Here is a 24,425-nt window from a genome sequence, read left to right on the forward strand (position 1 = left end):
CTGCTCTGCTCCAGGGTCCAAAACAAAAGCCTGGTCTGCTGGGGGGGGGCACACTATCTGCGCCCCCCCCCCCCAGCAGACCAAGGACACGGGGAAGCAGAGCAGCGGCTTCAGTCCCAGTGCCTGTGGTCTGCTGGGGACCGTCCCCAGCAGACCACAGGCACCGGGACTCAAGCGGCAGCAGCGGGCGGGTTCCCGCGCTTCTGAGGCTTTGCTCTGGCAAAGCCTCAGAAGCGCGGGAACCCGCCCAGTGCCCCTGGTCTGCTGGAGACGGTCTCCAGCAGACCAGGGGCACCGGAGCAGCTTACGAACGGGGCTTTCTTGCCCCGGAGCTCGCAGGTAGCAATCTGCTACCTCGACCTCCGGGACGAGAAAGCTCCGTTCGTAAGTGCGGATCCGACGTAAGTCGGATCCGCGTAAGTCGGGGACTGCCTGTATAACAATGGCATACATTGGTCACTACAAATCTGGTGCTACTATACGTGACCTCTTAGAAAACAATTCATGGGCATGCTGGCTCTGACACACAAACTTAAAACTCTAAACATCCCACATTGCCAGTCAACTAATGAGCACCACCTATTTAACTTACATTTGCAGCTCAGGCTTTATTGAGCATTTTCCTGCAAATTTGACTTTGTAGTCTTAGTTTGTTCTCTGTATTTGTACTTTGGAAAAGAGGCCATCCAAAAATAGCACACTGACTATTCCACAGATACTTTCTCAAAGTCTATGACTCCCTCACCTTCATACATTGCCAGCTAGACATGTGTACAGCAGAGACAGCTCAGCACCAGTTGCTGCAGCAGCTGAAAAGATGGTGCCATTTATATTTGTGCTTAACTTTGATCTTAAAATGACCTAACCTATTACAAGTCAAAGCAGACCCAACACCCTTATTTCCACAGGGTTCCCAAATTCATCTTGTTTTGTGAGTCTGTGGGACATGTACCGGTTTAGAGATTTTGCTTCTATTTTAAGTGTGGTGGCTTAAGGCCATATTTAGAAGGATGAGGCAGCTGACAAGCTCCAGATACTTCAAAATGGTTGTAGCAGCTGGCTTTCCCATGTCTGGTGTGCATTTTAGGAACTCAGAAAAGGTCAGTCCTGATCCATTGGTAAATAAGGAGAAAACAGAGGGAAAGGATTATGCCCAAAATTGCAGGAGAATATTGTGTTTCATGCAGAGACTGGCACTTTAGTTTCCCACAAGAAGGTTGCAATCATCTTGTTGGCTCTTAAGTTTTTTCTTGAAGATGGAGATGGAGGTGGAAGGCTTGTAAAATATACTCCAAATCTCTCCTGCAGTAATTGCTTGGTGAGAATCCGTTATCTCAGAGAAAGAAGGTGCCCGATGAGATCTAAGAAACAATTATTTGACAGTTATGATCTGAACAACATGCTAAATTGTTTGGCAAACTGCTATTGTTAAAACGACAAGGAGTACTATTGCACCTATAATAAAGATATTATAGACTTGATATTTATTGTTACTCTTCTATGATTTGTCTTGGCTCCAAATGAGACTTGGGCAGCATTATGCTAGGCACTATGCACCACATAGTAAGAAAACATCCTTGTCCCACACAGTTTATGATCTAAATAAACTAGACAGAACAGGATGAGAGAAGACATAGAAGGTACTTGATAAGGTCACAGCAAGTCAGTGACAGAACAGCAAAAAGAGCCCACGTTTCCCGAGTCCCAAGCCAATGGCTTATCTGCTGGACTGTGCTGCATTATTGTTATTTCTACCTACATATGTATAATATTTCAAACTGTGGAGGCTTCTTTAATCTAAATGACAAAAGCATAAAAATGTCCAGTGGTTGAAATCTGAGCCTATAAAAATTAAAACTAGAACTAAGGTGCAAGAAAGAATTACCAATCATATTAGATTAACCAAATATGTGGTAAAACCTCGCTCACTTGAAGACTTCAGACCAAGACCAGATGTCTTTCTAAAAGGTACATATGTTAATTAAGCCATTAATTATACGGCTTGATGCAGAAATTAATGGGCAAAATTCTATGGCCTGTGTTCTTCAGGTCAGATTAGATCATTATAATAGTTTCTTTTGAGCATAAAAAAATCTTGGCATCAATGCTGAATGTTGAATAGAGGTCAAAATAATAGCCATATTCTCAATCTAGTGCACTAACTCTTTTCATAACCCTGTTGCTAGTGAGAACACAAAGAGCAATCCAGTTGGAAGATTTCAGTGACTTTGAAAAAGACTTAAGGATGGCTAATCAGCTAAACATGATGTTAATACAGCTGGACACAGATTATCCAGCAAATTCTTGAAATGCATTGGACACAACTTTTTATTACAGAAGGTAGAGAAAGAGAATGGCAAAGAGGCTATTATGCATTCTGACAAACAGAGAAACTAGCTGAGAATCTGAAGGTGGAAGGCAACTTGGGTGAAGGTGACTGAGAGATGACAGAGGTCAGAAAAAAAGCAGTGGATTTCAAAAAGGCAAATTTGACCCATCTCAGGTAACTGGTAAGTAGACATGGGAAGCAAGTCTAAGGGAATTAAATTGTTCATGAGAGCTAGCAGTTTTTTAAAGGGACATTATTAAAGACACAAGAACAAACTATTCCAATATGTAGGAAAGATAAAAAGACTGGTCAGAGACCACCTAACTCAGCCAAGAGATCTTCAATAACCTGATACATTCCTCTTTACATGACTCTTACTTTTGAGTAAGTCAGATTACACAGAATGTACAAATTACACATATGTAACTATGTCTAGATAGATGTAAAACAACTCCAGCATGTAAGGATAAAATTAGCAAGACCAAGCCACAAAATGAGATTAAATGTGGCAGGGATAAAAATGGTAACAAAGCATTTTACAAATATGTGGGAAGCAGTGACATGATCAGCTGCCTAGGAGCAGCAGCAGCATAAGTTTCCCTTGGGATGGGGAAGGCAGACCAAGGGCTGGGTAGGCCCATTACCCAATGAGGAGGGAATGACAATAACAGAGAGTTGAAATATTAAATGCTTTTTTTCATATTTTCATCCAAAATGTTTGCAGGGCTCTGATGACAAATGTAGAGAACAACCATGTAAATGGGGTAGGATCGGGGGCTAAACCAGAAAAGAACAAACTGCCTTCACATCAGCAGGGCCTGATGAAATGTACCCTAGAGTGCTTAAGGAACTGACTGAAGAGCTCTTTGAGCCATCAGTAACTATTTCTGAGAACTCCTGGAGGATGGGAGAGATAGCAGAGGGCTGGAAAAGGGACAAATACAGAATCTGTAAAAAAGGGAATAAGGGCAACCCAAAGAATTATAAACCTGTCAGCTTAACTTTAGTACTAGAAAGATGCTGGAGCAAATAATCAAGGAATCAATTTGAAAACCTCTAGAACAGGGGTGAGGAACTAGATGCTGACTGTGGCTTGCCTGGATCCTGCTCATGAGGCCTGGAGCTTTCCCCTTCCCCGGCAGCATGGTGCCCTCCTCCATAGCTGGACCACCAATACTAGCTCTCTCCACTGCGGCGAGGGGGGAGCCATGGCCCAGATCCAGGCAAGTTGTGGTCAGCATCCAGTCCATGGGCTCTTCCTGGCAGGGGGCAGGAAGCGGCTCTGACCTAGGAATGGTGGCGCAGGGAAGCTCTGTCCCCTGTGCTGCCTGCAGGCTTCACCCCTAATCCCATAGCTCCAATTGGCCAGGAATCCCAACCAATGGGAGCAGCGGGGGCAGTGCCTGCCAACACATAATGTCATAGAGCTACCTGCACCCTCCCAGGAGATGTGCCTGGAAGATGCCCCTTAGTGGTCCCTGCCAGCCTTACAATTGATGGCTTGGAATATGCATTTATTAAGACGTTAAACTCCACAGTGTTCCTATACAGCTGTTCCAATGGTGAATTACTCTCGCTGTTATTGTCTGCTATCAGAAATCTCTTCCCTGTGGAGGAACCTGTAGACTGAAATCCTTAACCTTCTCTGGCAATTAGGTAAAAAGATTCAGGGTCTTAAATCTCTTGATATAACACTGATTTTTAAGACTTTGGAGGTTTTATGGAGGTTAGGTCCATAAAAGGCTATTAGCCAGGGGATAAAATGGTGTCCTTGGCCTCTGTCTGTCAGAGGCTGGAGAGGGATGGCAGGAGACAAATCGCTTGATCACTGTCTTCGGTCCACCCTCTCTGGGGCACCTGGTGCTGGCCACTGTCGGCAGACAGGATACTGGGCTAGATGGACCTTTGGTCTGGACTGTAAAAAATTGAAATGGGTACAGAAGAGAGAAAGAATATAGACCAGCTGATTCATTGCTGACAGAATGGGCTGCTCTTTAACATTACATTAATACTTTGTGCATGAAATAGTAAAGTAATCAGCCTTCCCCCCATTGAGGCAGAAAAATCTTTGTTTGATTTCCTCTCCTCTGTAATTTTAGTTTCATAGAATCATAGAATAATAGGACTGGAAGGGACCTCGAGAGGTCATCAAGTCCAGCCCCCCGCCCTCAAGGCAGGACCAAGCTCCGTCTACACCATCCCTGACAGATGTCTATCTAACTTGTTCTTAAATATCTCCAGAGAGGGAGATTCCACCACCTCCCTTGGCAATTTATTCCAATATTTGACCACCCTGACGGTTAGGAATTTTTTCCTAATGTCCAATCTAAACCTCCCCTGCTGCACTTTAAGCCCATTACTCCTTGTCCTGTCCTCAGTAACCAAGAGGAACAAATTTTCTCCTTCCTCCTTGTGACACCCTTTTAGATATTTGAAAACCGCTATCATGTCCCCCCTTAATCTTCTTTTTTCCAAACTAAACAAGCCCAGTTCATGAAGCCTGGCTTCATAGGTCATGTTCTCTAAACCTTTAATCATTCTTGTCGCTCTTCTCTGTACCCTTTCCAATATCTCCACATCTTTCTTGAAATGTGGTGCCCAGAACTGGACACAGTACTCCAGCTGAGGCCTAACTAGTGCAGAGTAGAGCGGCAGAATGACTTCACGAGTTTTGCTTACAACACACCTGTTGATACAACCTAGAATCATATTTGCTTTTTTTGCAACAGCATCACACTGTTGACTCATATTCAACTTGTGGTCCACTATGACCCCTAGATCCCTTTCCGCCATGCTCCTTCCTAGACAGTCGCTTCCCATCTTGTATGTATGGAACTGATTGTTCCTTCCTAAGTGGAGCACTTTGCATTTCTCTTTATTAAACCTCATCCTGTTTACCTCTGACCATTTCTCTAACTTGCTACGGTCATTTTGAATTATGTCCCTATCCTCCAAAGAAGTTGCAACCCCACCCAGTTTGGTATCATCTGCAAACTTAATAAGTGTACTCTCTATCCCAATATCTACATCATTGATGAAGATATTGAACAGTACGGGTCCCAAAACAGACCCTCAAGGAACTCCACTTGTTATCCCTTTCCAGCAGGATTTAGCACCGTTAACAACAACTCTCTGACTACGGTTATCCAGCCATTTATGCACCCACCTTATCGTGGCCCTATCTAAGTTATATTTGCCTAGTTTATCAATAAGAATATCATGCGAGACCGTATCGAATGCCTTACTAAAGTCTAGGTATATGACATCCACCGCTTCTCCCTTATCCACAAGGCTCGTTATCCTATCAAAGAAAGCTATCAGATTAGTTTGGCATGACTTGTTCTTCACAAACCCATGCTGGCTATTCCCTATCACTGTATTACCTTCCAAGTGTTTGCATATGATTTCCTTAATTACCTGCTCCATTATCTTCCCTGAGACAGACGTTAAGCTGACCGGTCTGTAGTTTCCTGGGTTGTTCTTATTCCCCTTTTTATAGATGGGCACAATATTTGCCCTTTTCCAGTCTTCTGGAATCTCCCGTCTGCCATGATTTTTCAAAGATCATAGCTAAAGGCTCAGATACCTCCTCTATCAGCTCCTTGAGTATCCTGGGATGCATTTCATCAGGACCTGGTGACTTGCTGACATCTAACTTTCATAAGTGACTTTTAACTTGTTCTTTGTGTATCCTATCTTCTAAACTTACCCTCTCTCTGCTTGTATTCACTATGTTAGGCACACCTCCAGACTTCTCGGTGAAGACCGAAACAAAGAAGTCATTGAGCATCTCCGCCATTTCCAAGTTTCCTGTTACTGCTTCTCCCTCCTCACTAAGTTTATATGAGACTCTCTCATCCCGGCAACATGAATGGCAGTAAGATAAAACCATAAGGGATCCTCAAATTGCAAGTGCCATTCTACAAAGAATGGAAAGTTAGGTCTGAGCTTTATTCAGCAAGTGAATGAGGAGCCACTGAGAACAACTACCTACCCATGTTACTGAACATGCCGACTCACACAGTGAAAGACAGTGAGAGTGGCTCCCTACGGGACACACACAGTTCTGTGCCTGGGCCTGAGTCAGTCTGTCCAAGGTTATGGTACATCTGAGAAACTTAATTTTCTACTTACTTTTTTATGACATTCAAAAGTATCCGTGCCAATATGGCGGTGACAGTTAGGATAAGGAGAGCTGTGAGGCCATAAATTGTCCAATCTGTGGAAAAAGAAAAAGGCATATCTCTTTCTAGCTCATTAATTTGCTTATAGTTCTAAAATAATGTATGTGCTTTCTTTTTAAAACACTTAGGTTATGTCTACACTACCACCCTAGTTCGAACGAGGGTGGTTAATGTAGGCAACCGGAGTTTCAAATGAAGCCCGGGATTTAAACATCCCGGGCTTCATTTGCATCTTGCCGGGCGCCGTCATTTTTAAAGCCCCGGTAGTTCGGACTCCGTGCCCGCGGCTACACTACCTCGTGGAGTACCGGTAGTTCAGATTAGAGAGTCTAATCTGAACTACCTACTCCGTGCTGCGTGTAGCTGCAGGCACGGAGTCCGAACTACCGGGGCTTTAAAAATGGTGGCGCCCGGCCAGATGCAAATGAAGCCCGGGATATTTAAATCCCGGGCTTCATTTGAAACTCGGGTTGCCTACATTAACCACCCTAGTTCGAACTAGGGTGGTAGTGTAGACATACCCTTACTCCTGGCCACTCAAGTGAAAGCTTTATGTCAAGCAATGTTTAAATTAGAACAATTAAAGCTGAAAGAGATCTTTCACATTCCTATTTGGCCACTGCAAGATTGTTCACTACAAAGTTTCCAGCTTCCACACATATAGGCTACGTCTGCACTTTAAGTTCTTCTGGAAGAAAATAGGCTAATGAGGGACTAATTATCATAAGTCACAATCTCATTAGCATATTTTCTGATATTTCTTTTTGCACAAGGGGTTTTTGTGCAAGAAGAAGAAGCAGTGTGGACATTTTCTTGTGCAAAAACCCTGTTCACACTTCTTTTTGCGCAAAAACTCCCTGCACAAAAAGAAACAGCAGAAAACGATTTCCTTAAAGGCATTTTAAAGCTGTGCAATTTTTGAAAAGGCTTTGAAAAGGATGGATGCACTTTCCCAGGGAATTTTAAGAATAAACCACAAAATGCTTATGGGCATGCAAGGAGATTGGGTGGCCTCACACCAGTATTTGGCCTGTTTTCTTCCCATTGTAGATTCTGCTTGGTGTTTGCTAAGTGTTGTATTGTCCTGCTCTGTGTCCTGGCATTCCTTTAGCCTGTAGATGTTTGGTCAATGCATCAGATCATTAGCATCAGATCATTCTTTCAATCCCTTTGCCATTCCAGCAGCGCAAAAGAGACTAGAGAGGCCTTGAATTGCAGCAGCTGAAAATTCTCCTATTACATAAGAGGTAAACTAGTACCTCACCAGGGCCTCCTGCCCTTTCCTACACACTTTGGCTTGAGCATGTCTTGGCAGGGGCACTATGCTCTGGCAATCTGGGCTGGTAGAGCAGCCCCAATGGTGTGTCGTGTATTTGAAAATGCAAGTTAAAAATCTCTGAGATCCTCAGCAGTTTCAAGCATCGGGAGCACAGAGGTAGAATAAAACCACTAAATTCCCCACTGTCTTGCCCCTTGTGCATTCAGCACTGCTTGGTATCACGTTTACTTGTCCAAGGCACATACCATACAATAAATGTACGTCACTAGTGCATCACACAGAAAACGACAAGACAAAACCATTTCATAAGCCTTATGTCAATGCATCTTTCCTGCTCCTTCCCTTCAGCTATTACCAGGCATGGTGTTCCGGGGATGACTTGGGCTGGTGGTGATGACATAAAGTATCTTTGAAGACTGGGCTGCATTGATATGGATATTTGCTTGTTCAGTTATCACCTCAGTAAATTTCTGATTCACTGCGGTAATGTCCTGGTGTAGTTTGTCTTTGAGAGCTGAAAACACAAAAGGTTATACAAACAAGATCTTTATTTATTTATTTGGGCATGGATTTTGACTATGCATTTTGTTACAGTAGGATTGTGATTCTGTCTGGATTATATTAGTAGAACCCCGCACAGTTACAAATGTTTACAGATACTGGGCTGCAGATACCCACAGATAGACATCAGGATCCACAAATCCTCAGGGCTCGACTCCCAAGAGCCCCTGAGGCCAAGAGAGAAGAGTGTTGTCCCATCACGCCTGCAAGCTAGCACCTCACATCAGCAGCTCGTCTTGGCAGCACAGCTGCACCACTCCACTATGACCTCCAGCCATGGCATCTACTGTCTGCGGGTGTACAGCCTTGCTGCTGGAGGACCTGAAGGTGGTGCAGCCACACTGCTGACATGGGGCACTGGCTTCCGGGCACCACTGGGTCACACTCCTCTCCCTTGGTCACAGTGGCTCTCAGGAGTCGAACCTTGCGGAGCTGCAGTTCCCAATATCTATCTATGGGTATCTGCATCCCAGGCAGACATTTGTAACCAGGCAGGACTCTTCTGGAAACTTAGACATTCATTTAACAGCTGATGCAGGAGAAGTTGTATCGGTCACTAGGCTACAAACAGCATGGATTTTCTGACTGTTGTTCATCAAAATTCCATTGGACCTATTCAAGGATCAAAATGTTTTCCTTCTCAAGCCTTAGGGTATGTCTACACTAGCCCCCTAGTTCAAACTAGGGAGGCTAATGTAGGCATTCAAAATTGCAAATGAAGCCCAGGATTTAAATATCCCGGGCTTTATTTGCATGTTCCTATCCGGTCGCCATTTTGAAATTCCACTAGCCCAAAGTAACTGCCCGCAGCTACACGTGGCAGTGAAATGATAATTTGAACTACATCCTTAGTTCAAATTAACTGTTACACCTCATCCCTGGAATGGTGACTGGATGGGAAGATGCAAATGAAACCCAGGATATTTAAATTCCAGGCTTGATTTGCAATTTCGAATGCCTACATTAGCCTCCCTAGTTCGAACTAGGGGGCTAGTGTAGACATACCCTTAGATAGTAAGGAGAGACATGTAGAAAGTGGAATGAGACAGATTCTGATCCAATTCCTATACTCTGCTTTGAAGACATATACGCACCATAAAAGGGCTGGAACAGCTCTGTGGCCACTTTCTCTAGAACAGGATTATGTGAAGCTGGCCTGGCATAGGTGGCCTTGCCAGTCCCCTTTGCAGCATCAACTATAGGGAACTAGCCAAAATAGGAGAGGGAGTAGCCATAGCATGCAGTGAGATGCCTAATAGCAGTTGTAGAGGCCAGAACAGCTCCCAGCATAGACAAACTCTCCATCTGTGCCTCTCAACTACAAGTCTAGCCTTGTAATTCCAGAAGAAATTTCTCCAGTAATCACATTGAAACTCAGGAACTTGCAACAAACCAAACTCTCCAGGTGCCACCTTAACTTCTTAGCTTGTTTGAAAGAAAAAGGCCATGGCCCAGAAAAAGACTGGCTAGAGCGAAAGACTCATAGAATGATACTCTCTCTCATTTGCCCCCTATGATCATAGAATCATAGAATACTAGGACTGGAAGGGACCTTGAGAGGTCATCGAGTCCAGTCGCCTGCCCTCATGGCAGGATCAAATACTGTCTAGACCATCCCTGATAGACATTTATCTAACCTGCTCTTAAATATCTCCACAGGGGTCTTTGCCCACGAAAGCTTATGCTCCTACACTTCAGTTAGTCTATAAGGTGCCATAGGACTCCTCGTCGCTTTTGCAGATTCAGACTAACATGGCTACCCCTCTGATACTCCACAGATGGCCTCAGTGTATACTTTGGTAGGAGAATCCCATATTCAGCATCATACTCAAGGAGCTGATAGAGGAGGTATCTGAGCCTCTAGCTATCATCTTTGGAAAATCATGGGAGACGGGAGAGATTCCAGAAGACTGGAAAAGGGCAAATATAGTGCCCATTTATAAAAAAGGAAACTACAGACCAGTCAGTTTAACTTCAGTGCCAGGGAAGATAATGGAGCAAGTAATTAAGTAAATCATCTGCAATACTTGGAAGGTAGTAAGGTGATAGGGAACAGCCAGCATGGATTTGTAAAGAACAAATCATGTCAAACCAATCTGATAGTTTTCTTCAATAGGATAACGAGTCTTGTGGATAAGGGAGAAGCAGTGGATGTGGTATACCTAGACTTTAGTAAGGCGTTTGATACGGTCTCACATGATATTCTTATCAATAAACTAGGCAAATACAACTTAGATGGGACTACTATAAGGTGGCCATGATAGCAGTACCGGGGGGGGGGGATGCCAGAAAAAGGAATGAGACCTTGCTTATCTTGAAGGAACAGAGAAAAGCAGCTGCATGGTGTCCCAGAGGGATAATATGCATTGGTTTGCCAATAGGACAACTGAACGGCTTCTCCAGATCTCAGGAGATGATGCTGAGGAATGGGATTGCAGTTAAACAGCCAACATCTTTTGTTTAGCGCATATTTTCTTTTTTACAACCTAATTGCTATTAAAAATCAAGTTTGCTTATTGAAATGTCAAGTGGTGGCTGTAGAGTTAATCATGGCACAAAGAGTTGAAGCATTCTATCATTTCATTGCAACCTGATAAAATTAGTATAAGTGGCCATCTGGTTACAGGCAGTCATTGAGGAGAAGGTGAGCTCTCTGTCTTGCAAGACATACAGTTAGAAACCCTGAGGATAAAAAGAAGAACAATGGCTAAATCCACACTCCTTCCTTCCAGAGGCACTGGAACAATGTGTGTAGTGGAGGTGCTGAGAGACACTGTACCAAACTAAACCCTGTAGATGTTGGAAACCACTTTGAGTCAGGGGCTGTGGAACCACCTATAGCAACCCTCATTCCAGCACCTAAGCCTTTTCTTTTACATTTTCTTATATCAGTTGAGCTTTCCTGGCATGAGAAAAAGTGTGTGTTGTAACAGGCAAGATGAAAAGTTGCTGAGCAAAATGACTTGACTGTAACTGGTACACTCATCAAATGCCAGGACACTTTCTGGCTGAGTAGAACAGACAAGAAGTTGGAAAGAGCTAAGTTAAAACAGACGGTGTAGCTGGACTACTGGCACCATTTCAACTTTAGTCTTCCTTCCATCCTCACCATATCAGATGTGGTCAGGGAAGAGAGGGGAATGGGCTTTTGGGAACTGTTAACCCATATTTAGTGGAGACAGGGTTGAAGAGCAGGCTACTAAATCAAAACAGAAGTTTGGGTGGGAGGCCTTACTCCTAGCACAATGAATGGAGAACCCTCCGATGTGAATTAAAATATTGTTTTCTCTGTGTCCACAGGCAAGTCTCTATGGGCACATCTTCACTCACTGTGCCAGAGATCGATGTTCTGGCATTTGATTTAGTAGGTCTAGGATAGAGCTGCAAATTGAACTCTGTGGGCAGATCTGGCCAGCATCTGTACTCCTCAGAGTTGTGAGGAGTAAGGAAAGCCGATAGAAGTGTATTCTATATTACCTGGAATTGTGTTCCTTAAGATGACCTTCCAGGGCTAGTGTAGACCTGGCCTATGTGGTCTAAACACCTTAGAAAAATGGCCCATGAAGAGCTATACATGAAGCAGTTAGCCTCTTACCTCTGTACACGACAGCAAATCCCTGTGCCTGATTGAACTGATCTGAGAAAAAATACAAAATGACAAAATCCAAAGAGACATTAAAGGAGATGGGAGGCCGGCTCCTGCCATCAAAACGAGCCAGCACCTGGTAGGTATAGCCATCCAGCACCTCCACCATGTCAGTGGAGTCTTTGATGTCAAAGAGAGTGAAGTCAAACTGGATCTGAGATGCTCCGGGAATTTGTATGGTCCAGTAGCAGACCCTGCCTGTGGCATAGGTGTCAGGGAAATCTGGGGAATAGATCACAGATGTTGAGGAAGTATAGTTCCCTCCACAGGATCCAATGAGGGCTGTGGGAGAGAGGAGAAAAAGCAAGTGAAAAATAAATGTGTATAATCTGTACTTCCATAGCATGTTTCATCTAAGACTAAATCTCACAGCTCAATTGTGGCTTTAAGCAACAGACTTGCACAGGGGCAGGAGAAGCTGAGAACCCTAGGGGGTTCTGTATCTTAGACCAGTGCAAGATGACTGTCTGGGTACCTGGAAGCATGGCTGTGGTGCTACCCTCTTCCAGGTTGCATTCTGCATGTCTTTCACAGGAAGGCAACTCTACTGAGATGGTGCAGAGCAAGGAACGGAGGGGATCAACCTCACACGTTTATTTCAGGAACCCTAGTGTCAGTCTAGGCTGTAGTTGTGTCTGTCTCTGGTATTGTAGCCAGTAGTTTGTACTCTCACATCACTTCACATCAAGGACAATCTGGTCAAAATGAGCTAACCACTTCACCAACTCTCACCCTACCCTTGTGAGGTCCAAACATATAACACTGTGTCTTGCTTATGAGCTACCTCTCCCTGTAATTAAAGCATTCTTAGCAGCACTTTATCTTTTGCATATAATTGTTTGTGTCATTAGTAACTAAGTTGCACACATGGATAAGAGCAGTGATTTGACTAAGAATAACTCTGTATCACAGGATTGTGTGGTCTAGGGAATAGGGTGTTCACTTATGGAAGGCTCTGTGGTGGGTTCTAGTGAGCTTCTCTCCCCCCTCCTGTTGCCCCCAAAGGAAAAGTGGGATAAAAGGGCACCCTGAACCTAGGGCAGGTCCTGGTATGGCCTAGCCAACAGGGTGTTTGCCTGGGGAGAACAGGATGGTGGGTTTTAATCCTTTGCTCTTCCCTGCCCCAACTCTGGCAGCAGAGGTTGACTTATTTGTGACACTGAAAAGTTTTCAACGTTTTGTGTGCAGAAATGCCTGAAACTAGTTTATGATCTTTTCTTCGGTGATGTTCTGGTGTGTACTGCTATTGTTTATGTAAACTAACATAGCCTGCTGGTATGTGATTTTGCACAGAAAGGGTCCATGGACATTAAGTATATTGACTGATTTACAGAGACTTCAGTGATGTGTATTGCTTACATCAGTGCTCAAACATTATCTTTCTGGCTTTGATTTATATTATTTCACATTCTCTTTCTGGGGCTGGAGCTGGACTATCACTAGCTCAGCCACTGTGTACCAACTTGAAGATCAAATATTGTCAGATTTTAAATAAGGGCTTAACCCGTTAGACCAGGGGTGGCCAACCAGTTAGATATGAAGAGCCAAAAGCACTGTGGATAGTAGTGCAAAGAGCCATACATCCCTCCCCCAGAGCCAGGCACCCCCAGTCTCCCCCAACTCTAACCCAATGCTCTCTCCCTCCCCCAGACCCAGGCACCCCCCAGGTCCCTCTCATTCTAACCTAATGTCTGGGTCTCACTGGAGCTTCCACTGCCACAGCCACGCACTTCTCCCTCTAGGAACTGGGGCGTATGAACAAAGTGGGCATGTGGCTCCGAACGAGCCGTAACACCGAGAGCCACATTTCTGTGAGCAAAGAGCTGCATGCAGCTCAAGAGCCACAGGTTGGCCACCCCTGCATTAGACCATGGAGTGGAGGGAGACATTAAAATACCTTTATGCTGAAAGTAGAAATGACAAGCATTCCTGCTGCTGAGCACAAACTAGGGTTGCTAACTTTGGCTGGGCGAATTCCTGGAGATTTCATCACATGACATAATCTTTAATGACAGATTAATCTTGAGTTCCTGGAGATGGCAGGAGAATCTGGGGGGTTGGCAACATTAGCCACAAGACCATTAAGTTTGTAGCACATCTGAGAAATCAGACCTCTCAGACCAAGTCTACACTGTCCAAGAAAATTGATGCAAGATACATAACTCAGATCATATGAATTGTGTAGCTGGAATTGCCTTGCACTGATTTTCTGGGGTGTCCCCCACAGTGGGAGATCAATGAGAGAAATGCTTCCATCAACTTCCTTTACTCCTTGTGATGGTGAGGAGTACGGATGCCAATGGGGGTGCCCTCTGCATTAGAGTTAGTGGGTCTTTGGGTGGCTTAGATCACAGAAGTCCCCTGTGGGTTTTTGCTAATCAAGCCAATGACACCTGCCTTCCCGCCCTCAGACTTTCCACCACCTTGTTCTGCTGGGTCAAAAGCTCTGGTCTCCTTCAGTCAAGGCACAGAGATGAGGTTACCTCCCCCCTGCAGAGGAACACAGACATCAATCAGTTCAGCTCCAGGAAGACAGTTATAAGGGCTCAGTATCCAGGAAGACAGCCCCCAAAAGACCAAATCCCCAAATAAATCTGTCTTACCTATGTAAGAGTTCTACACAGAGAAAACTCATACAGATGTCTGCTCCTCCTTAGTCAATGAAAGAGAGATATACATAGTGGTTGCTCCCCCAGGTAATGATTATTTACATTGGGCTTAATAGTAAACAAAAGGGTTTTTATTAAGTACAAATAGTCAGATTTAAGTGATTGCAGTGATAACAGACAGCTCAAAGTAAGCTACTAAGCCAAAATAAACAAAACACATCAGCTAATCGTAATTCACTAAGAAACTTTTTTCATGCAGTTTCTTACCTTAAATAGTTGTATTCTATTCTTTTTCACAAGCTAAGCAGCCTCCTAGCTTGGGCCCAGTCCTTCCCCCATTCATTCTTAGGGTATGTTTACACTAGCTCGTTAATTTGAGCTAGGTAGGCAAATGAGGCAACCGGAGTTGCAAATGAAGCCCGGGATTTAAATATCCTGGGCTTTATTTGCATGTTCCTGTCCGGTCGCCATTTTGAAATTTCACTAGCCCGAACTCACTGCCGCGTGCCTACACGTGGCAGTGAAACATTAATTCGAACTAAATCCTTAGTTTGAATTAACTGTTACTCCTCATTCTACGAGCTAGTGTAGCCATACCCTTAGATACTTCCAGCAGGTCTTTTAGGTAGTAAGTGGAGTTTGCCTGTTGTCTGATAACTGTCCTAGGCTACGTCTAGACTGGCCCCTTCTCCGGAAGAGGCATGCAAAGCAGGCAAGTCAGAATAGGGAAATGCGCGGGGGATTTAAATATCCCCCGCGGGATTTAAATAAACATGGCCGCCGCTTTTTTTCCAGCTTGGGGAAAAGCCGGAAAAGAGCGTCTAGACTGGTGCAATCCTCCAGAATAAAGCCCTTTTCTGGAGGATCTCTTATTCCTACTTGCAAGTAATAAGAGATCCTCCAGAAAAGGGCTTTATTCCGGAGGATTGCGCCAGTCTAGACGCTCTTTTCCGGCTTTTCCCCAAGCTGGAAAAAAAGCAGCGGCCATGTTTATTTAAATCCCGCGGGGGATATTTAAATCCCCCGCGCATTTCCCTATTCTGACTTGCCTGCTTTGCATGCCTCTTCCGGAGAAGGGGCCAGTCTAGATGTAGCCCTATTGTTTAGTTCCCCCTTATCTGTCTTTTGCCCAAGGTGGGAACTCTTTGTGCTCAATTCAAACTTTTCTCACTTAAGCTACGTCTAGACTGCAGGCTCTTTCAGAATAAGCTTTTCAGGCACCCCCCATAGCTTGGCGCCCGGGCAGTTGCCCGGCTGTCCCCCCCCTTAATCTGGCCCTGATTATATGCAGTGAAATCTGGTGGAATATGCATTGCCTGTAACCTGGAGTGATTTCTATCATGAAGACCACGTAGCTCAATGAAAGAAATAATCTGTAAAACGTAAAGGGATCCCCCCTCCCCCATAGCTCTTAGCTGGCTACAATGAAGAGTGAGGGTAATGTTTTATCCAAAGTTTCTTCCTATCTGTGTCTGGGAGGGTATGTCTACACTACAAAGTTAATTCAAACTAACAGACGTTAGTTCAAATTAACTTTCATAGGTGCTACACTAGCGCTCCGCTAGTTCGAACCTAATTCCACGAGGACTAACGCCTAGTTCGAATTAACTAGTTCGAATTAAGGGCTGTGTAGCCACTTAATTCGAACTAGTGGGAGGCTAGCCCTCCCCAGCTTGCCCTGGTGGCCACTCTGGGCACCACCAGGGAAACTCTTCTGCCCCCCTCCCGGCCCTGGAGCCCTTAAAGGGGCACGGGCTGGCTATGGTGCCCGTGCCAGGTGCAAGCCTGCCAGCACCCAGCCAGCAGACCCTGCACCTGGCACGGCTCAAGCCAGCCACCTGCTGTCACCCAGCCCTCCGCCTCTTCCTGGGACCAGGCTGGCAGCTCCCGGGAGCCTGCCCGGGTCCGCAAGAGGCGGGCGCCCACCTGGGCTAGTGCGGAGATCGTGGACCTCATCCACGACCTCCGCACTAGGCACAGGAAAGTGGCTGTCTAGGGCAGGATAGCTGCCAGCCTGGCCACCCAGGAGCAGGTGTGCATGAAAATCAGGGTGGTCCAGTGAGACCCCCGACCCTGAGCCTTGAGCTTACAATGGCCGTACTGGGTCAGACCAAAGGTCCATCTAGCCCAGTAGCCTGTCTGCCGATAGCGGCCAACACTAGGGACCCTGGAGGGGATGGACCGAAGACAGTGACCAAGCCATTTGTCTCGTGCCATCCCTCTCCAGCCTTCCACAAACAGAGGCCAGGGACACCATTTCTACCCCCTGGCTAAAACCACTCCATGGACCCAACCTCCATGACTTTATCTCACTTCTCTTTAAACTCTGTTCTAGTTCTAGCCTTCACAGCCTCCTGCAGCAAGGAGTTCCACAGGTTGACTATTTGCTTTGTGAAGAAGAACTGTCTGTTAGTTTGAAGCCTGCTACCCATTCATTTCATTTGGTGTCCTCTAGTCCTTCCATTTTGGGAACTAATAAGAACTTTTCTTTATGCACCCTCTCCACACCACTCTTGCTTTTATAGATCTCTATCATATTCCCCCTCAGTCTCCTCTTTTCTAAGCTGAAAAGTCCCAGTCTCTTTAGCCTCTCTTCATATGGGACCTGTTCCAAACCCCTGATATTGTAGTTGCCCTCCCCTCTCCCACCCTCTCTCTTCCCCTCTCCCACCTCCTTTTCCCAGTCTCCCCGAGTTTTGTTCAATAAAGAGAGTTTCTATTTTTGAACACAAGTGTCCTTTATTTTGTACATCAGGAAGGGGGGCTAGGGAGGGGTAAGTGGAAGGAGGTGAGGGAGGAATGGGGTACGAGCCCCCGATGGGGAGGACTGGGCTGCTTCTCTGGGTTCCTCGGGGTGGAAGCTCTCCTGAAGCCCCTTGATTGACCTGCCCTCCAGATGGCAGCCTGCGGTAAGTGCAGCCAGTCTGATGGCCGAGTGTGTGATGTGCCCAGCGTGGGTAGTCTGGGCACTTCAAGCCAGGACTGCTTTGCAAGTGGGGCACCCCTGAGAACTGTCTGTCCGGGGTGGGGGTTGGGTCCCTTTAAGCATGGCCCTCGGCTAGCCTGAGACAGCAGCTCCACGCTCTAAGTCCTATTCTGATGCCCTGCCGGCACTGCTTCCGGCCGTCCTTAACCTCAGTTCAGGATCCACTCAGTGTGGACATGCTAGTTCGAATTAGCAAAACGCTAATTCGAACTAGTTTTTAAGTCTAGATGCACTAATTCGAATTAGCTTAGTTCGAATTAACTAATTCAAACTAAGTTAGTTCGAATTAGTGCTGTAGTGTAGACATACCTGGAGAGTTTTCTTTAGCTGTTCCTTTAAAGGTGATATAAAGGCAAAACCAGACAACCTGAGTTCCTACTTCCTTCTACCAATAGTAGCCTCTGACATTATATTTGGCATTAGTAATTACTGTTGCTAGCTGGTGCTTTCTCACATGAACCACTGTCTTAGTACTCAGTGCAAGACCTCACAAGAGGAAAACCTCTCAACAGCTTGCTCAGGTCTTCAGTCTTTCTAGAGCTATAGATGGCACAGCACAGTCTGGCTCTTCTTAGGCTCCCCAGGACTCTTCTCCCCATAAAACGTTCTTAGTCCTCAAATATTTCAGTCCGACAAACCAAATTATCAACAGGCAAAGTTTCTGCAACCCCTCAGGGAGCAGCTTATACAGACTAACCACAGACCACCTATAGCTCCACGCAAAATGAACAAGACTTTACCTCTGCAATTTCCTTTCCTCCTGAGCAGCCATAAACCACCTTCAATTGCCCTTTTTTGTCTCAACAAACTCGAATATTTAAGTGTTTTTACTATAACCTGAGAGCTGAGCAATTCCTCCATCCTGACTGGCTAATAGGAGTACAGCTCCGCTGACTCAATGTGAATGAGGATCCTAAATAAACCAAGGAGAGAGCCTCTTTTCTTTCCTTCGCTCTGTTCACCTCGACTGCCAACACAAACAGCTGAAGTGGCCGGTGCCTGATCTTTCAGAAGGCATGAACAGAACAAGGCCCTTGCCTGGTGATCTGTCACTTGTCCTATAGTCCTAGCATCTGGCATTCCGAGTTTAGGGACCTCTAGAACATGGGGCTGGATCCTTGATAATCTTGTCTGATAAATTCACTGGCTACGTTTAAAAACCATTCCTCCCCACCCTACCAAACATCTGTTGAAACCCTTCATAAATGGATGTATTTGTTCATTCATTCCTGTTCCTCTTTCAGTTTAGAGACAAGGCAGGGAAATTTAACATTCATCAAGAGAAAAAAAATCAAATACTGGTCCAGTCTGAGCGCAGAACTGCAAGTGTGTGCAAAGCTTTGGTGTTGTTTCCCACCTACCTTTTTCCCCCTTGCTCCCAAGCAAGCGATGGGTCATTCCCTAGGAGCAAGGCTAGAGAAAGAAACACCCTCCGGCTCCGATGAAGGTGACTGGCTGGTGTGGAATAACGGGAGGCCTCGAGTGGCTCTTGGGATTTCGGTGTTTCAGACACACACTTTTCAAGGAGAGCCAGAGAGGCTGAGACATGAGGGCCGGGGAGTTGATTCGGTTGTGTCCGGGTCCAGGCTACATTAGCAGCCTGCAGCAGTTCTGGCTTCCAGGGGGTGGCGGGAAGGGACGAGAGCGGCTCCGCTCGAAGCGCCTGGCAGTGGAGAGGCAACTGGCTTCTAAAGAAGAAGGGCAGGGTGGTGCTGGCAGCCAGAGAAGCTGCACCCCCTCTGAGCTGCGATGAATGCAGCTCAACCGGGCGCTGCTGCTCCCACATCTGCAACCCCAGGCAGCCAAATGAAAAAGAGAAAAAAGAAGCCGCTCAGAAGACAGTGGTTGGCTTCTGCCCAGCTCCTTCTGTGAAGCATGGACTTCTCCAGGAACCGCAAGGGCTTCTCCTTGGCGGCCATCAAGAAGGAGCAGGCGCAACTGGGGTCGCTGTCCAGAGGAACAAAAGCCGCATCAAAGTGCTCAAGGACACGTCAAAGCGGGGCCTATTGAAGCATGAGGCCCAGGGCAGCCACCCTGCTCGCCCTGCCCTATATCCGCTGCTGCTCCCTTCTCCCTTTCCCTGTAAACCAAAATCTCTGTATCTAATATATAAAGGAGAATGTTTGTATGTTTGTGCTCTAATAACTTGGACACTGTAAGAGCTACCGCAACCACACTTTGCACGGGATAACCTTTCCTCCAGGAGAAGTTTTTAAGGTGCTTTGGACCTGATCAGGGTCCCACTCTGCCCCCCATGGCACCTGCCACCCTGGGCATGAGCTGGGGCATCCCTCCCGTGTGTAGCCTCCCCTCCACCCGGGGTCACTCCCCAACTGCCACCCCCCCTCTGGAAACCAAAACCAAAGCGGGCCAGCCTTTCTGCTCAGCTCACTGGGCTTATTGGAGCAGAAGGAATCCATGTGCCTACTGCAGCGCAGGGTGGAGGGGCCAGGTTAAACCCTCGATGTGTTACACTGCTGTGAAGCCAGCCGGCTGCTGTTCATACTGTGAGTGGGGCTCTTCAGGGTCTGGTTCCAGCCATCGGGGTTAGATGTGAGCTCTGAGCTTTTGCTTGCCAAGGCAGGGCAGGTGCATCCCTGAGCCAACTTTGCAAAGAGAAGTCCCCTTGCTACTGGCCGCATGGCTGTGTACTGTTCTCCTGGGGGCTGGCTGCTTGGTCCTGGGGGGAGGTGTGGGCCAGGAGCCATCAGCCCCCAGGGTCTGTGGCTCTGGGGGTTCCCTGGCTCAGGGTCTCCTCCTTTCCTAAATTTTCTAAATTTTGTTCCTCCAGTTTCCCGAGCAACACCAGTTAACTCCAGCTAGTTTTTTTTATAACAAAAGAAACTAGGGAAGAAGGGGACTGGGAACCTGGATAAGGGGAGGGAGGAGGTGGGGCTCAGACCTGGGACTGGGAATAGTGCGTGGTGCGGCTGGAAGTTCTGCCTTGGGGCTGGGAACCTTGGTTACCTTGGGGGCGGGGAGAGGCAGGGACAACGGGGGGCTGGCACAGAGTCAGGCATGGCACAGAGAGGAGGAGCTGGCATAGATGTGGCAGGGAAAGGAGAAGGGACAGGATCCAGGTACGCCATCATCTCCCATATGGTGGCACTCATGTTGTGATCCTGCTGCACCAGCTCAGTCCACATTTGGGTCTGCCATTATGAATCATCCAGGACTTTCTGGGCCAGGGTTTGCTGCATGTCCTGGAGGACGGCCATGTGCTCCCTCATAAGATCTTCCTGGACCTTCCAGCATTGCGGCTCCCTTGGGGTCATGTGGCTGGATCACCTGCTGGTAGTTGCTCCTCAGCGACAGCTGGTCCGGCTGTGGAGAATAAAGAGGGAGAGGCGGTCAGCCATCCATGCAGACACTGTCCCTGAAGCCTTGCCCTCCTCTGTGAGCTGTGAGCTACAATCCTGGGGCCAGAGGACGGTGATGTCCTGGGTGCAAGGCCATGTGTGGCCTGGACAGCGGGCCCTGCCTCACAGGGGCCCAGAGGTGCCATGGGGACCATGTTTCCCACACACCGCCATCCCACAGACAAGTAGACAAGGGACTTGTCCAGCATGGGATCCCACAGATAGGAGAGGGGCCTGGAGAAGCCTGACCTTCCATGGGGACCACACACACACTTGCGCCTGGCTGCACTGTCCCTGGGAGCAGGTAGTGCCTCGTGCATGCAGGCGTGCCCGTGTGTGGCACTCCTCAGTCTGTGCATGGGCGGCCACGTGCCCTTGTCCCCAGCCTGCTTCCAGCGGTGACTGGTGGTGGCATGGCATCCCTCTCCAGGGGTCAGACGTGTGTGTGGCCTCCTCAGAGCCTTGGGGACTGCATGCTGCAGACTGGTGCTGCATGCGCTTCCACGTGCACGGACTGCAGTGCAAAGGCCAGGTCAACAAGGCCGAGTGATATCACCCCAGCCCCTCAGCACTCGCTTCCCCCTCCCTGTGTGTGTGTGAAAAATTAAGAGCACTCACCTGATGATCAACACCCAGGTCCTGAGGCACCAGCTCCAGGGTTAGGGTGACAGTGCTGGCTGTCTCCTCCCCCTCCTCCTCCAGGTTGGCATCCTCCTCCTTTGGGACCCCTGCCCAGGCAACAATGGGCATCTCCAGCCCTGAGTCAACAACAAGGGGGGAGGGAGGGAAGGCGCTGCCCCCCCCACCAGAATGCGGTGGAGCTCATTGAAATAGGAGTAAGAAATAAGAAATATCTCATTTCGAAATAACGCATCTACACACAAAATGCATTTCGAAATGGTGCGTCCACACTGAGGAGACTCTGAATCGCATTTAAGGCCAGCTGGAGCCAGTCCCAGCAGAGCTCCAGGTCAGGAGTTACTTTGTGTGGCTGCTGCCTGAGGCTAGCTGAGGCCTGTGCTTAAAGGGACCCATCCTGGGCAGCCAGTTCTCAGCTTACCCTGCTTGCTTGCCTACCTCGCCGAGGGACAGCAAAGCATTATGTCTCTGCGTGCTCTGGTTGCCCTCCCTCGGGACACCACAGCACTCTGCAACATGGAGCTAGAGCTGCCCCTGGGCACTCTGGTGCTTCTCTTGGACATGTATCTGTGAGCCTGGCTGCACTTTCTGCAGGCTGCCATCCGGGAGGTCCATAGGGGGGCGGGGGCTGTCAGTATCCAGGAGGCCCTGCAGCACAGCTTCACCCTGAGGAGCACTAAAAGCCTCCCTGGTCTGCCCCATTGGGGGCTTGTACCTCATTCCTCCCTCACGTCCTTCCACTTACCACCGAACCCCACCCCCCTTCCTGATGTCAAATAAAATACACGTATTTTCATGAACACAAACTCTTTATTTAACAAAACTGGAGGGAAAGGGAATAAAACTCTGGTGAGACTGGGGAAAGGCAGCAGGAGAGGGGAAGAGAGAGGGTGAGAGAGGGGAGGGGGAAACCTGGGAGGTGGGAGCTGGAAGGGGAAGCCAGGTGAAGAAGGGGGAGGGGAAGCTCAGGGCTCAGGGTTGGGGGGTCTCGCCAGACCAACTTGATTTTCATGCAAACCTGCTCCTGGGTTTGCATGTGGCCTTTGGTGGCCAGGCTGGCAGCTATCCTGCCATAGATCATGGATGTTGGGGGCATCCCCCAAACCTGAATAAGTTCCATGATCTCCACCCTGGACCAGGAAGGCGCCCACCTTCTCCAGGCCCTGGCAGGCCCCTGGGAGCTGGCAGACTGCTCCTGGGGAGCAATGGAGGGCTGGCTGCCAGTGGCTTGCTGGCTCATGATTTGGGGCCACTGGGTCAGGGCAGTGACTGCTGGCTCTGGGCTGGCAGGCTTGGAGCTGGCACAGGCACTGTGGCCAGAGTCTACCCCTTTAAGGGCTCTAGGGAGAGGAGGAGGAAGACAAGAGTGTTCTTGGTTGAGGCTGGAGTGGCCACCAGGGCACCCTGGGAAGGCTGGAAGCCCCCTATTTCGATATAAGTGTCTACACAGCACTTGCTTCAAAATAGCAATTTCGAATTTGGCGTTATTCCTTGTGGAGTGAGGTTTACCAAATTTGAAATAAGCGCTCTGCTATTTCGAATTTATTTTGAAATAGCGGTTTGACTGTGTAGATACTAGGAAAGTTATTTCGAAATAACTTTGCTGTGTAGCTATACCCTTTCTGTAGTACTCCTTCCTAGACAGTCGCTTCCCGTTCTCTAAGTATAAGATGGATTATTCCTTCTAAGTGGAGCACTTTGCATTTGTCCTTGTTTAACTTCATCCTGTTCACCTCAGACCATTTCTCCAGTTTGTCCACAGCATTTTGAATTATGACCCTACTAGCTGGACTTACCCAGTGTTGCCCAAGAAATCGGAGGAACAAAATTTAGAAAAACAGAAGCTGGTCCTGACAGCCTCCAGCCATACCGCAGCTGCCAGGGCCTGACATCTGGCCATTATGACAGACCCCCCATGCGTTTCTACTGCTGTATCAAGCAAAATCTCTGACTCAGAAAAGAGGCATTGCAATGTTGAGAATCAGAGCTATTTGACTTGGCAAACTGAGATACAGAAGTCACAATAGAAACTATGTCTCTGTTTTCTTCACATGTCATGAGGCTTGGAGCCATTAAAAGGCCAGTGGAAGGGAGATCCCCCAAATCACCATGGCTTGTTTCCCCACCATTGCTGGAAGCATACGGAGGCCCCTCTTCAATAGTGCCATGTTTTGCTTCCTATCAGATGGTATTTTTGCTAATTATTCTTGTAGAAGCTAATGGTGTTTTGGTAGGGAAGTAGGGGATAGGTAGGCATGCTGGGTCTGCAAATTCTCATCCAAGAGCTGAGTAGAGGGATGCCTCAATCAATGGGGCTGGCCCTCCTGAGTCTGAGAGCTTTCAAGGTGACACCTCAAACTCTTCTCCCATCTTTGTTGATGAAACTATGAGTCGATTACCTGAGCTTGCTGGCACCTCTATAGTCCCTCCTCCAGTACCCTTGGCCAGCTGCTCCTCCCATGCACTGCATCTCTCCCCCCCTCCCCTCCAGGATCATCCAGTATCAAACCAGGACCAGTGCCCAGATTTGAGGGATCCCTCCCCCACCACCTTGGATTAATTTCTCACCCACCCAGCATCATCCAGTGATGCCCCTTGGACCAGTGCCCCTCAAGGGAGACCCACCTCTCCATGGACTTCATTTCTCACTCCCTGCAGGATTGTCCAGCCCCAATTCCTTCATCCTCCTACAATCCTGCCTTCCCCCCACTCACCCCCAATGGTCCAGCCCCACCCCCTACAATCCTGACCTCCCCCAACTTGTCCCCACAGTCCAGCCCCACCCTCCCATCCTGCCCTACCCCTCACTCACCCCCAAAGGTCGAGCCCCCCC

General features: G+C 47.5%; 1 protein-coding gene across 1 annotated transcript in view; it reads right to left on the reverse strand.

Moving 5' to 3' along the window:
* Positions 1–257: 257 nt before the first annotated feature.
* Positions 258–24,425, reverse strand: part of KREMEN1 (kringle containing transmembrane protein 1) — a 57,491-nt gene continuing 33,323 nt past the window's right edge. Inside the window, exons 6-9 of the mRNA XM_089775204.1 lie at positions 11,949–12,281; positions 8,148–8,306; positions 6,464–6,548; positions 258–1,361 (exon numbers count right to left, since the gene is read on the reverse strand). Of these exons, the coding sequence (XP_089631330.1) occupies positions 1,199–1,361; positions 6,464–6,548; positions 8,148–8,306; positions 11,949–12,281 (740 nt within the window). The 3' untranslated portion in view covers positions 258–1,198. The remainder of the gene's footprint in view (positions 1,362–6,463; positions 6,549–8,147; positions 8,307–11,948; positions 12,282–24,425) is intronic.

This window comes from Pelodiscus sinensis, chromosome Z (assembly GCF_052426305.1).
Source record: "Pelodiscus sinensis isolate ZL-2025 chromosome Z, ASM5242630v1, whole genome shotgun sequence".
NCBI lineage: Eukaryota > Metazoa > Chordata > Testudines > Trionychidae > Pelodiscus > Pelodiscus sinensis.